The sequence below is a fragment of the Chanodichthys erythropterus genome, chromosome 19, assembly GCF_024489055.1.
Source record: "Chanodichthys erythropterus isolate Z2021 chromosome 19, ASM2448905v1, whole genome shotgun sequence".
NCBI lineage: Eukaryota > Metazoa > Chordata > Actinopteri > Cypriniformes > Xenocyprididae > Chanodichthys > Chanodichthys erythropterus.
Genome location: NC_090239.1, coordinates 14,947,890 through 14,962,896, shown reverse-complemented (window position 1 = coordinate 14,962,896; position 15,007 = coordinate 14,947,890). Strand labels below are relative to the sequence as shown.

General features: G+C 39.1%; 1 protein-coding gene across 1 annotated transcript in view; it reads right to left on the bottom strand.

Moving 5' to 3' along the window:
* Nucleotides 1–15,007, bottom strand: part of usp54b (ubiquitin specific peptidase 54b) — a 71,915-nt gene that overhangs the window by 32,785 nt on the left and 24,123 nt on the right. The window contains exons 3-4 of the mRNA XM_067369537.1: nt 4,835–4,969; nt 22–135 (exon numbers count right to left, since the gene is read on the bottom strand). Coding sequence (XP_067225638.1) covers nt 22–135; nt 4,835–4,969 — 249 coding nt within the window. The remainder of the gene's footprint in view (nt 1–21; nt 136–4,834; nt 4,970–15,007) is intronic.

The following is a 15,007-nucleotide window of genomic DNA, read 5'->3' as shown; positions in this document are numbered from 1 at the left end:
CCGATAATATCCCTAACCAACCTGTTCGAAAAGTGTCATGGCAAACTTCTGATGTGGGATGCAGTGCTTGGCCGTGCAGATGTCCTCCTTGGTCTCATCCGAGATGTGGAAGTGGATCCGCATCAGGAGATTCTCCTAGAGAAAACAAACATTGAGCATTTGGATAATTTCTAGTAACTGCGAGTCTGTGTGCGTGTGCGCTTTGGCTTTCTTATTTCTTTGATTCTGTTTTAATAATTCTGAAACAAGATGTTTAGTGCCAGTGCAGAATAGCATGTTGGCTATTCGTACAGCATTTAAACAGTGAGGCATTTTTGAACGGTTGTTTGTGTATGTGTATCAGAGACAGTGAGTTGTGTGGTCCGGCTCTTATATTCATTTTTCTCTGTCAGCACTCACTTCACGTTAATCTGATCAAGTGAGAACAACACATCTATTTTTCATAAGAGTCCTTTTTATTCCCTGGCTGAACAAATTTAAAATCAATCGATCACACTGCAAGTTCCTGACAAAGGAATACAGGGTGAACGAGGGAGTAGGAGAGAAAGTGAGAGAGGTGAATAAGGCCATACATCAAATCTCTCCTTCCCTTCCTTTCATCTCACTAACAGCACGGACCACGCCTGCAACACCCGTACTACAACCCGCTACTTGCTACTCCATTTTCCTCAAAACAATATACACAAGCATCCAATCTGAAAACGTAGTTAATTACAGTTACTAAGGAAACAAAGAATCATTGAATCTATTTAAGGCAACACCATTTTTTGTACCTAACTATTAAAAAACAACATGCATTACTTTATTTATTTATTTATTTACTTATTTTTTTGCAATCAGATCTGAGAGAAATAAAGCTGAAAAAATGAAACGTACAAAAATATGTACACTAAATGAAGACTTCAGATGCAAAAGCCTCTAAGTGCCATCTGAAATGTTCTTCTAAAGTGAGCATTTTTATCAAGCTTGTATGTTTATGTTCAGTAATTTCACTTTAATGGCAATTAATAGGTCATTTTCGTTGCCATTAAAGTGAAATAACTGAGCATACACATACAAGCTTGATAAAAATGCTCATTTTAGAAGAAAATTTCAGATGGCACTTAGAGGTCTTTGAGTCTTCAAATATAACTAATACAACATGAAAACTCCCTAGTTTATATAACTATTAACCAAATATTCAAATAGCAGTGTTCAACAAAATATTTTGAGTGCTAGCTTGTGGTTTTGATAACACACAAAATATACACACATATTGCATTAAAAGTCATTTTTAATATAACTACTTTAAAACTACTGAACAGTGTTATTTTTGTGTTATTTGTTTACTATTATAGGATTTTATTCATATTTAGAATCAGCTTTTATTTTTATATTTTCCTTTTTCCTTTTTATTTTAGTATAGGTTTTAGTAATTTTATTATTATGTGATTTTGATATTTTTATTTTAATATTTCTATTAGCTTTAGGCATTTCAGTACTTAAAATTATTTTATTTCAATTAGTTGACAAGGCAACATTTCCATTTAAGATATGTGTAATTATTATTTATTTATGCTTTATTTTATTTCAATTTTTAATAGTTTAGTTTTAGATAACAATATAACAACACTGCCTGAATAAAATGTATTAATCTCACATTGTCATCAATGGGAATTTTCAAAGGATACAGTGGCTCAAAAGAAAAGAAAAGAAAAGAAAAGAAAAGAAAAGAAAGAAAAGAAAGAAAGAAAGAAAGAAAGAAAGAAAGAAAGAAAGAAAGAAAGAAAGAAAGAAAGAAAGAAAGAAAGAAAGAAAGAAAGAAAGAAAGAAAGAAAGAAAGAAAGAAAGAAAGAAAGAAAGAAAGAAAGAAAGAAAGAAAAATGAATAAGTAATTTGGACCTCAATTTCACTCAGCTAGAAAGCTTTGTGCACTATATAATATTAAAGTAGCTTTCTTTACAGTAGTACTGTTGCTACTAGTTACAACTCTATAATAACTCTGAGTTCACTGAGCTCAGAAATAAAGACTCTTCACATATTGAATTCAAACTAATTTTTCACTCTGAAAAATATCACATCTCATGCCCGCCACTAGACACTTCTCATTGAGTATCACACAACAAATCATTAGTGTATGGAGCGTTTCATTTCCGGCTCAGATAATAACGCAGCTATTTATGCAGGGGTGCAGATGTGCAGAGGAGCGAGGCAGAAATGAAGAGTTGGCATTTCACTAATGTACTGCCTGTCATCTGGTGCACGTGAGGAGAGGGGTCGGCATCTAAAAGCGGAGACGGATGGCACAACGAGCACTTTGGCCCTGTGCCTGCATCTGCCTCGCAAATGCAGCAGTCAAACAAATGGGAGAATTCATGGCAGTTCCATTCAACAGATCCTCGGCTAAAAATAATGAGCCCACGACAGAAACAGACCTTTGTTACCGAACTGCAGACGAGGTGCTAATTGAGCTAAATAACACTTTGATGATGCTGTCTTTTGTGACCTTATGAGTAAGCACAGCTGCATTCCCATATCTATAGAGGAAAAACCCTGACATAGACAGTACAGGCTGCATATAAATGGGTATTTAAGATGGAGCCAATCACTGGGTCTCTCGGCGAACTATCTTGATTGGACAGCTCAGCCGCTCGCCCGTGAATGATCGTTCAATTGCTTATTTGCTTAAAAGCAATTATCTGTATTGATGCTCATGCGGTGTGTCCTTTAAGGACATAAATGTGAGATAAACACAATCTATGGTCCTTAATCAGGTGCGGCCGAATAATCAGGTCTGGGGATTAGAGGAGTGGGTTGGGGAGTTCAAGAAGACCTTATAGAAAGCTTCCACATCCTTAATGATCACATCCAAGCTCATCTAAAGCTACAGCAGGGCCTGTTCATATGTCTGCTGTCATATGCCTGTACAACCCACAACATTCACAGCCATAAATCTAAATATGCACTCAAAAAAATGGCTCTGTTGCAAAATCCAATGAATGTGTGAGCAGCCTATCAGTCTACATAGGCAACTACCTTACATACAATGTGTTCTTAGGTTCCATATTAACCTTAATTGTATTGTATAGTTTTTGAACGCAAGCAAACATTTTGTTTGAAACAGTGTTATTATAGCTAAAATGAATAAATAAAAACTAAATGGAAACATTTTTGCTACCTGAAATAAAAATAGTAACTAACATAACTGGGAAAAACTAAAACTGCAAAACAATATATATATATATATATATATATATATATATATATATATATATATATATATATATATATATATATATATATATATATATATATATATATATATATATATATATATAATCTCAAAATCAAGGAAGCTGGAATACTGAAGTGAATCTCTTAAAAATAATGACTTAAAACTGCTTCATTTTTAGCAACTTCATTTTAGCAATTCATTTTTAGCTATTAATGTTCGTCAAATGAAACACAAGTGAGGCACTTCCATTACCACTCACAGGTGATTCCAGCTCAGTCAGGGGCTAGCTTGTGGCTAAGCTAACATCTTCATGCTCAAAAAGCAAATAAAATACATAGAGCACATATATTTCATGAAATAATCCGTTATAATTACACCAAATTACTCTGAAGTGCTGAATAAAATATATTAATTGGACCATTTTTACTGAGCTTGTCACAACGCATTCTAGGATTGCCTCGTCCAAGAAGGATACAGTGGCAATTAAACAATTAAAAATGTATAAATTTTTGGTGCATTGTAAGTGGCATTAATTTTAAAGAAATAAAGCACAAACATTCTTTTTAAGCACTTCACATTTTAAAACCGATATAATGTTCCAAATAATTACAACAGAATTATGTACTGGAACAATATCACAGTTCATGTGATGAACTAAAACTTTGGCTACTCTGCTTGGGGAAACTGGCTTTACACCACACATCCACTAAAATCTCCTGGTGGTTGAAAGTCATTGCAAAATGTCTCAAAATTAAGAAGTTAGTTCTGAAAAAAGGTCTATTGTCATTTGTTTGCAAATGTGAGATGTGTGATGTCTTGAGTGCAGATTAAGTTGTCAAATACTTTTTGTTGCCACAGTACATACAGTACTTGCTGACAAAACATCCTTCATGTCTAAAAACTAGGTTCACTAGGTCTTGGAACATACCTAACAAAAGTTCACAGACAGAATTAACATGAGATCATGTCACAAAATCATATTAGATAAAAGCTATCTCCCTACAATGGGAAAAAAAAAAAAAAATCCATTATTTCACAGTTAAATATAAATCAACTTCAGATGGTTTTATTTAAAATCTCATTGCATTCTAAGAGAATCCTGTCAGCCAGACATTTTGAATCAAATATTCTTATCAAAAATACAGCAACATGCCTGCCAGAGACGTCGCCAAAGCACATCTGTTTCAGTGCACAGAGTAATATATGAATATTACAAAAAGTTGTCAAACTTCAGCTGTCTGCCTTTCTCAAGAGTTATTTTCCTGACGCTGCTCAGACTTCATGTTTCCATTTCTACCACTCTTCAAACCACACAAGGATGTGCACAAGCAGCAGTGCCTGAAATTCAACACCTAACATCTCTGGAATCTAAGATCAAAGTTGACAAAATCCAAGAGAGGAACAGAAAAAGACAGAACTGGAAGAGGTGATGCGAGGAGAGAAGAAAGAAGGGTTGAGGAGAGGTGAGAGGAAGAAATGCCTGAGAGAGAGAAAGAGGGATGAGAACAGAGGAGGTAAGACGGGTATAGCTGATCACTGTGTCAGCAAAAAGAGAAAAGTAACTTATTAGGGGAAAGCATGAAAAAAAGAGGTGAGATGGGGATAAAACAAAAGTCTTACGAAACACTCAGCCGCGTCGTCCATGATGCCCAGCTGGAACCGCTGCTCGTCTTGGAAGGTTTTGGCCAGAGCGCTGCGCAGAGCGTCCGATGGGAGCACCTTCTCACTGCTGAACTGGAACTGGGCAAAGATGCTCTGAAACCACAAAGGGAAACAGCACCTCAAAGTAAGAAAGAGAAACTGATGCAACTAAGAAACGCCACAGCACACAGCAGCTTTCGGCAGCCTGCCCGCTTACTGTGGAGAGAATATACACATCAAGAGAGGAGGGCTGACATACTGTACTGTAAAAACATTACACCGCAATACAACCAATCACAGACTCTGTTAGGACAAATCAATAAACAAACACAGAGGCTGTTTCAAAACGTAGTGACTTGCCTACTTAGTCCTTGGAAAGAATTTTTGCATATGATGGCCAACAATGCAGTCTAGCTACATAGATCAGCTGGTTTTGAAGGACAGCAAACATGCCAACATGCCTCTGATAACATCACCAATGTTCTAAAGCACAACAAATGCTTAAAGTCCCACTGTAGTCAATAATTGTATCCGTTAAAACTCATCTTTGATCACCAAAATGACACATTTAAACAATAACGTCATGCCTTAAAATAGCTTGAATGTAACTCTACACCCTTTCCTCATTTATTATGCGTGGATATATTAATATGTTAATTAGCCCTGCCTCCACTCACTCGCACGAGCTCAAGAGATCCACTCGGTGAACTTACTGAGGTAAACGCTGCACAATGGTATCGCTTTTTACAATGCCAGACACATAACGGTAATGTGTTGCTAATGTTACACAAACCATGTCCCCATTTGCGACAGATCAGTATCCTTAGAAATACTTTGAACACCTTACTGTCATTGGAGAAAGGCATATAGTTCATCATAACATCGTTACACATCATACACCCGCTATAAATCTACCCGATTTTTTTATATCAACAGAAAAATATATCAGGATTTATTCTGTAGAGACTCTCCTGGGGGGATACGGGTAAGGTTAGGGAAAGCTTTGGTGGTATGGGTAGGTTTAAGGGTAGGGGTAAGGGTTAAGGGATGGGTCAACAGTGTAATTATAAATTTAATTACAGAAATTAATTACAGATGTAATTACATGCAGGTGTTTTTAAAATATATGTACAATGTAAAAACATGTATGTACACAATACGTGCATTGTATCAAATTATTAATTTAAATGTAAGTACATAGTAGTTAAGGCCACTTAATATAAAGTGGGTCCCAAAATAGTAATTTAAATTGCCTTATGTTAGCAGAATAAAGAGGAAAAAAACAAACATCTTAAGTGAGGGTAAACATAAAATTGAATGTTTAGGCAGCCATAAACTAGTATGTCAAAATGTGTCTATGATGCCAAAAAATAAGAAGTAGTAAACTCCTTTTTAACAGTTAATGTTTAAACAGATTTGAACGTCCAATAAAACAAAGAAAATGTGCCCACTAATTCTGTCTAAATAGGCAGATCAGTACATTTTGAAACACAGCAAAAGTTCAAATGTTTCTAAGCAGGCAGGTCACTAGAATTTTAAGCAGTTAATATTGGATTTCCAATAATGTCCAATAATACCCAAAAATGTTGTATAGGTAGGCAGCTCATTAGACTTTAAAACAGCTAATGCATGAAATATCCAATAATGTCCGAAAATACAATACTACCATTTAAGTTCAGTAACATTTTAACTTTTTAGTTAGATTTCTTTAATGTCTTGAAAAATGTCTCTTAAGTTCACTAAGGCTGTTAATTGCTTTGATCAAAAATACAGTAAAATGACAATACTGTAATACTGTAAAGTACTGCTACAATTTAAAATAGCTGTTTTCTATTTTAATATATTTTAAAATATAATTTATTCTTGTGATGGCAAAGCTGAATTTTCAGCAGCCATTACTCCAGCCTTCACTGTCACATGATCCTGCAGAAATCATTCTAATATGGTGCTCAAGACACATTTCGTATTATTATAATTGATAAAACAGTGGTGCTGCGTAATATTTTTGTGGAAACCAAGATACTTTTTTAGTATTCGTTTATGAATAGAAAATTCAAGAGCATTTATTTGAAATACATTTTTTAAAAACATCTTTCTTTTTTTGATCCGTTTAATGCATCCTTGCTGAATAAAAGTACTAACTTCTGTCCAAAAAAAAAATATTCTGATCCCAAACATTTGGATGGTATAGGGTGATTAGTTTTGAAATGGAGTGAAAATGGAGTGAGCTTTCAAATGGGCCCAAAAGGTAGATACATTCAAACAGATTTATGCCTACTTCTTCACAACATAAAATTTTGTGGAGTCTCACAACCCTCATTCCATTGGACAAGCTCGTCCCTGTAGCACCAGTTGGGAAACATCTAACTAAGATACTGAGCTCATTAACAGTGAACGGCCAAACAAATGCAGAGTCCTAAATGCCTGCGGTAGAATCTATTCTCCTGTCCATCAGCATTGGCACTGTTATTGAACTCAATGAACAATGACTGCAACACAATGCTCTCTCACCAGAGGACATCCTGATAAGCTGAACAAATGGACTCGGGCAAAACTCACAGTGCAAAGGCAAATATTCACTGCGGCTGCAAACACACACACACACACACACATACTGCAGTTTTAAAACCCTCATATATGCAGTGGGCACAGTGCCCAAGGCAGTCCCCCTATATGAAGGTGGGATGGGGGGTTTACCCCTGAGTGGGATGGGCCGGTGGCTCTGGAACAGGTAATGCAGTGTGATGACTGCACTGCGCCAAGGATAGAAAGAAAGAGAATGGAGGGAGGGTGGAAGAAAATGAGAGAAAGAGTGGGAGGGACAGATGTAGAGGGTTATGTACCCCACTGAGGAAACTCGATGAGAGGAAAATTCAGCCACTGCATCATTTCCCCATGCAGCTCTAATCACACACTGCTCAGCCCAGCTAAGAGCCTGGAGTGATTTTCGCCTATGGACATATTTTAATGTCCTCTTCCTTCGCCATCTCTCTCTCTCTCTCGGAGCTGATGAAACACTCAGGACAGATAAGGGCCAAATGGAAGTCTGGTGTGTGTACGCAGCAAATATATCACTCGGGCAATCAGTGCCCAACCAAACTGCAGCTCTGTTCCGCTCTCCTCAGCGAGAGTGGGACAGCAGCACACGCCCTCACATGCTTGCAACAAACTCAGAACTCAGATCTGATGTAGAAGAATGTCTAACTAAAGAAATCCGTTCTCAAAATGTAAGGGGAAAAAAACAACTGTTGAAAAGCATATGGTGTGTTTTATAAACTTGTTTCAATGTAGATTTGTGTGTAGTTTTCTTAAGTCGCAGTGGAACAACACGGCACAGCTTGGCTCGCTTTACTTTCAGTTTGCTTTTCCACTGCAGTTGAGAACTTCAAATGGGGTGGGATTATAGACTGATCTTTATAGTTGCGCCGCCTCTACTGCCGGGAATCCACTCCTCGGCTACCAGCGAGAGGAACGTCTGCACCTCGTCTACTGACCACGATACAGCCATTACTTTTTTTAAGTTGCGTGCAATGGTCATTTAAAGCAAGACATTTAAAAAAGTCACATTTGTCACATAACAAATTATACTGCGGTGGCTGTTACTGACTAAATCTAGCGGGTTTGGTGTCTTGTGTTTCAAATCTAATGTCGCTGGTAGTGACGAGTCTCTCTGACCAATTAGTAATCTGCAGTGTTTACATGTCGCATTTTAGTATCAGTACAGCTCGCTTGTGAGTAGTGGTGTAAACAGTACTTAAGTATTTTTTGGGAGAATCTGTACTTTACTTGAGTTTTTATATTTCTGTCTACTTTTACTTTTACTCCACTACATTTCCTAAATAAAATGTATACTTTTACTCCGATACATTTTCCCAAAGTATATTCGTTACTTGCTACAAAATAAAGTAGGAAGAACACAGACCAAGCAAGTATGTGCAAACATGTGCTCGCACAACCGCTGTTGATTTTATTTTCCGGGTGGTGTCCGTTGTTGGAGCGGCTGAGAAGAGTGCACTGTCATTATACAGTACAAGAGCGTCCTCTAGAGGCGAAATAAAAAAACTATCACTGAGATAGAGTAGAGTTTGTTTTGACACGTGATGTGAGGCTGCTTGCTGAACCGAGCGGGACACTTCAAAACGGATTTAAAATATAGACTACAAAATAGTATGTTATACAGTGTACACTACAGTAAATGTTTTCATATCATTATAAAGTAATTAGTTTGCTGACTGCTGCAGTAGTATGTTTGCCATCGAGGCTGAGAGGATGCTAACATTAGTAGTACCTCAAGCAGTTAAAACAATGTGGCAAAAACACCAGCTGTTTAATGTCACGATTGTTACCATTAATTTGCATTAGTTTAAATCCATTTGTTCGCTGTTACACATTCATTATCCAGCGAAGTTGCATATTTAAACTGTATCCTCATCATGCAGCGACAGAAACATAAATCAGAAATGTATTCAATTTCAGTTCTTTTTTTATCGGTACTGTAACACATATTTTGACTAGATAATCATCAAGTTTTCTAAAATAGAGGCAAATAATGTGTGAAAGTATACATATAATAGACCTATGCTATGCCTTTGTGTGTAAAGGTGGTAATTTTTAAGCATGACTGTTTTGGATTTGTATAAAATGGTAACACTTTACAAAGGTTAATAAAAGTATTGTTCATTTTTTATTTCAACATTCACATTTTAACATTATAAAGTTGTCTCTTACATTAGTTAAAATGCACTATGAATTAACATGAACGATCAATGTATAATTAATATTAGTATTTTTTATATTAAAAAATTACAATAAACATTTAGCAATTTTTTTAATTCAAAGAAACAAAATGTAAGAAAGAGTTAAAACTGAACACAATCTTGCTGCTCAAACTGTGTGTAGAACAATTTTTAATAATATATTTTTGCTCCTTTTGTATTTTACATTTACTTGTACTTTTACTTTCAATACTTAAGTATGTTTAATATCAAAAAAATACTTTTCATACTTAAGTACAAAAAATATCACATACTTTAAAACTTTAACTCAAGTAACATTCTAAATAGTGACTTTAACTTCTACCAAAGTCATTTTCTGGTATGATATCTATACTTTTACTCAAGTATGATTTTCGAGTACTTTATACACCACTGCTTGTGAGGTGGTACTATTTAAGCGAGCCATACCAAGCCATACCATGCAGTGGAAAAGCGTCATTAGACAAAAAAAAAAAAAAAAAAAAAAAAAAAAAAGCTTCAAGAAGCTTCTGAGCTTTGTGAATCTTTTGTTTTGAATTAGTGATTCGGATCTCCTATCAAACGGCTAAACTGCTGAAATCACGTGACTTTCGTGTTCCAATTCACTGATTCGATTTGTAAAGCTCTGAAGCAGTGTTTTGAAATCGGCCCATATAAATATTGTTACAAGGTCTTTATTTTATTCTTTATTTTTTGGCACACTAAAAGTATTCTTGTCACTTTATAATATTAAGATAGTTCATGTGAGTTCAGTGGTTCTGTTTCAAATATGTTTTTAGTACCTAGATAGTTCATGTGAGTTCAGTGGTTCTGTTTCAAATATGTTTTTAGTACCTTTATGGACCTTGAGAGTTTGAATGGCTTTGCTCTCAATAGAGGCCTCACTGAGCCATCAGATTTCATCAACAATATCTTAATTTGTGTTCGGAAGATGAACGAAGGTCTTACGGCAGTAGAACGACATGAGGATGAGTAATAAATGACATTATTTTCATTTTTGGGTGAACTAACCCTTTAATTTCTTCACGTTCTCCTCTGTCTGGAGCACAGTTGAGCACACAAGCTCTTCAAAGTATACTCTATTGACCGTGAGCGCGGATGAATGCCCTCGGACCACTACCTAATGGACCTAATTTTCAAGCGCTTGCATGCGCGCTGTTGTCCGCGCAGACACAAAAATCGAGCTGCACACAGACAGTGTTTGAGGAAATCAGCAGTCTGTGCTAATGATGAAAATTACATCACGTGGAGTGTTCGCAAGCCACAGCGGAACGCAGACATGGTAATACTTTTAGCTCGGAGCTGTGACACACCAAGTTGACTTTTGGGCCGCTGTTTAAAGTATTTCAGTGTGTCGCACCATTGGCACTAGATGGACCCCCATCTGCGGCTTTTCAGCCAATTGAGCATAAGCGGCAGCAAAAGCCCATCAAGGCAAGAACTCACTCTGACTGGCTGCTCTTAGAAAACCAGTGAATGAGAAGGAAAAACGGAAGTGATAAGATGACAAAATTGTAAGCAAGTGCTGCTTTGTTTACAGTTTCTTATTTCTTTGGGTTTTCCTTTTTAAATAACAAATACAGACTACTGCCACTTGCTGGCAAGGAGAGTTACTTCCTCTCAAGCAGGCTCAGAACATTCATGCAAGCTGGCCATTGGCTGTAGTCTTTGCGATGTTCCAGCACAATTTACAGCCCAGACATAGGTGATGTGAGGCAACAGTCGGCTTTTGACACCACTAGTTCTTTGATATCAGCTTGATTTGTCTGGGCCTTTATAGTCCTGGCCAGGCTTGTCTTCAGCTTGTCTAGATGGTCTCCCAGTCTGGCCAGCTGAAGAGGGCTCAAAACCTCTTTAAAATAAGCCAAAAGACCAGCCTAACAAGGTGTGGAGACAAGTAAACCGTATTAGGCTGTTTTCTCAGCAGGCATGATTAGTTTATTGAAATAATCCAAACAATGTGGAATATTCAGTTTTGCTCATGGATATCTAGTTAACTTGCTATTTGCCTCAAACTCTTGACTATCTTTCAAAGACATGATGCAACTAACCTGAAAAATGTACAAAAATCCAGAGACTAGTTAACTCCCAGCTTAACAAGCCAAATTACCCCAATCAACCAGCTTCACTGGTTCTTATGCTTGTCAAACCAACACTGACACTGTGGCGACCAGGGCGGGCGAGAGCCGTGAGGGAACTGCGTGTGGCCCACCTGGGAGGCGCACCGGCCTCGAGTCTCTCACGGAGATGCTCCAGGAGCATAAAATGAGGAGCGACGACAGTGAAGGACGAGAGAGGACCAGGCCTGGATATTATTTTATGTTTTATTATGTTTGTGTGGCCGGCAGACATCCGCGAGGGTCTGCTGGCATTACTTTCATTTTGTTCTTTGTTTATTTTGAATTAAAGTTTTGTTGAATGTTCGCCGGTTCCCGCCTCCTTCTTCCCGTATTTACGAACTGTGTTACATTGGTGCCGAAACCTGGGAGGAAGGAGGGACATGCTGTCGGAGAGCCCTCGCTGCTGAGGGGGATCGCGGTGCTGCGGAGTTCTGCAGCCTCTCGCGGTCTTCACTCCCGCGCTGCCTGAGGCGGTGGTACTGGAGCCTTGTGAAAGGTGGGACGGAGACCCGGATGCTGTGCTCCTGGGAGGAGGTGGGGTGGCTGCCGTCCAGGAGGGAGCGGAGGAGTCGCCGCCATCCGCCATGAAGGGGAGGAGCAGGGGACGGGGGACTCGCTGCCGGCTGCCCTCAGCCGGAGGAGCCATAGCCGGCCACCAGGAGGCGGTCGAGGATCGGGCCGTCCACCGAGTGTCCAGTGCCATCACATGGCACCGCGAGGAAAAGCCTCTCGGCAGGCTGAGGACCGAGCGGCAGTGTGTCTGGGAACCGGACCCAGAATTTTCTTTCTTTCTTTTTCCTCTCTCGTCCTGTCACTCCCCTTGCTTCCGTCTCCTTTCTCTCGTCTCGTCTGTCCTTACCCCCAGGTGCTGCGGCCACCGAGACAGGCCCCGGGGGGGGGGGCAGTCTCGGGAGTACCCCCCAGCCTGCGAGGGGCGATGGAGGTATGTGGCGACCAGGGCAGGCGAGAGCTGTGACGGAACGGCGCGAGGCCGGTGGCGCGAGAGTTAATGAGCCCCACCTGGGAAGCGCACCGGCCTTGAGTCTCTCACGGAGGAGCTCCAGGAGCATAAAAGGAAGAGCGATGACATTGAAGGACGAGAGAGGACCAGGCCTGGATATTATTTTATGTTTTATTATGTTACGTCCGCGAGGGTCTGCCGGCATTACTTTCGTTTGTTCTTTGTTTATTTTGAATTAAAGTTTTGTTGAATGTTCGCCAGTTCCCGCCTCCTTCCCGTATTTACAAACTGTGTTACAGACACATAAACCAGTCTGAACCAGTCCTGGCCTTCCCAATAAGGACATTCATCCAAACTTCTCGAGGTTCAGCCAAAAACTGCCTTGAGTTTTTATATTATATAATGAGAAATTGTAGAACTGGGAATCCCATTTGAGGATAGAGTTGTCCATGTGTGTAATAGCAGGTAATGTAAAGTGTGGCAGTGTGTGTGATGTAAAGTACTTCTCATCTCAAACAAGGACATGGAACCCAACTGGACAGGCTGTACTCAAACCATGCAAGTCCAGTCATATGCATACATATACATACACACACAAACCACCAGAGATTGTGGTGTCAGCTGTGAGCCCTCAAGCGTAGCCTGTGAAATGAGACATTAACCTCCACTCAAAGACACTAGACACAGTCCTCAGCAGTGACACATATCATCTGCACTGCTCAAAACTCACAAAGGCAATGAGAAAGTACACACATGCACACACACCCTCACAGAGACAGCAATCTTGTGACGCACGTAAATATATTAATATTAAACACTCCCTGGGCTCAGTTTTCAAATTGCAGAGGGATTGAATCTCATGCTGATTATGAGTTTGTAATTGGGTTTAACTCAATCGTTGATTCGCACTACATAAAACGGCACAAACATGGAGGTGTCACTGGAACTTCTATAACAGGAAACATCACCGTAATAGAGGTGGCAGCTTGTGTGAGTGACTGTGACTTTGCATTTATTTAGTTTGGATATGTGTGTGCTGCCTCAAGCACTGCAGTTCCTCAGCAGGGCCAATGGTCAGTAGAGGTCACCAACCTCAAGGCACTATCACACCTCGTGAAGTGGCAGTAATGTGGGCCCTTGCCACCCAATGTCACAATTCAGCCTCTGTGACATGCAGCCTCTCTGGTGACATGCAGCCTCTCTGGTGACATGCAGCCTCTCTGGTGACAACCTCTCATAAAATGACAAATTACTAGTAACAAATAAACGTAAAGTAAAAATGCAATGAATCAAAGGAGTCAATCAAATAATATTGGCCAAGTGTTGCATACTTGTGCAAACAATCAATATGAGATTTTTCATCTTCATTCCCCTAGGCTCATTTACATCTCAGTAAATAAACATGATATTCCCCACAGTGAGAACGCTTTCAAATAAGCACATTTGTAGAATTCGGTTTGTAGAAAGGAGCGGTGTGGTGAGGGCATATTTCAGCACTCATTAGTAGCGTTAGATCATTAAATTTCAATAACATGGCTGGCAACCAGGCGGCTGGCGGGTGGCACGCGTGAGGAACTCTCAGAACCAATCGGCCGAAACTAACGCTCCTCCATTAGAAATTAAAGAGATGACATAATGTATGCCATTCAAGGTTATATGGTAGGGGACAGCCAGAGCCACATGAGATTACATGCCACCAGTCCACAGAGGGTTTGGCAGGAAAAGATCTCAGGGTGAAACCTGAGGGACTGGAATCCGCCTCAGATTCTTTCAAACTTTTAGCACAGGGCCTAAACAGAAGCCTGCCGTCGTGTTATTAAGAGGAAAAAGCTATGCTGCCTTAACACTGCTGAAAAATTATGCAGTCAACTTGAAGGCATCTGTCATTTCAGGTACTGCAAGACAAATTATTTTGAGAAGCACAGTCATTCTTTTTCCTTTCAAATCATAATGGAGGCTTAAAGCTTGTTTGCTTGGACGTGTTTAAAATTAAAAAAGTCTCTTTCCAAGTCTGCCATTTTTTTTCTGAACACAAACGCATCACCTGGATGATATCAATTGCTTTAAGTCCCCGAATGGTTTAACAGTGAATAGGAATGGAGCTAAATTTAGCAACAGGTTTAATATGGTGAGAAAACAGAAGCAGGAGAAAAACAGCCAAGAGTGTGAGTGACGAAGAAAGAATGGAAGAGCAGGAGAAGGACAAGAAGAACATATCCTGGTAAACAGTCATAAATCCTGGCAAATATGTGAAAGCGTTCTCATGATACGGCTTTGTGTCACCACAGCAGAGTGATTTCTGATGCCTCAGCACTTC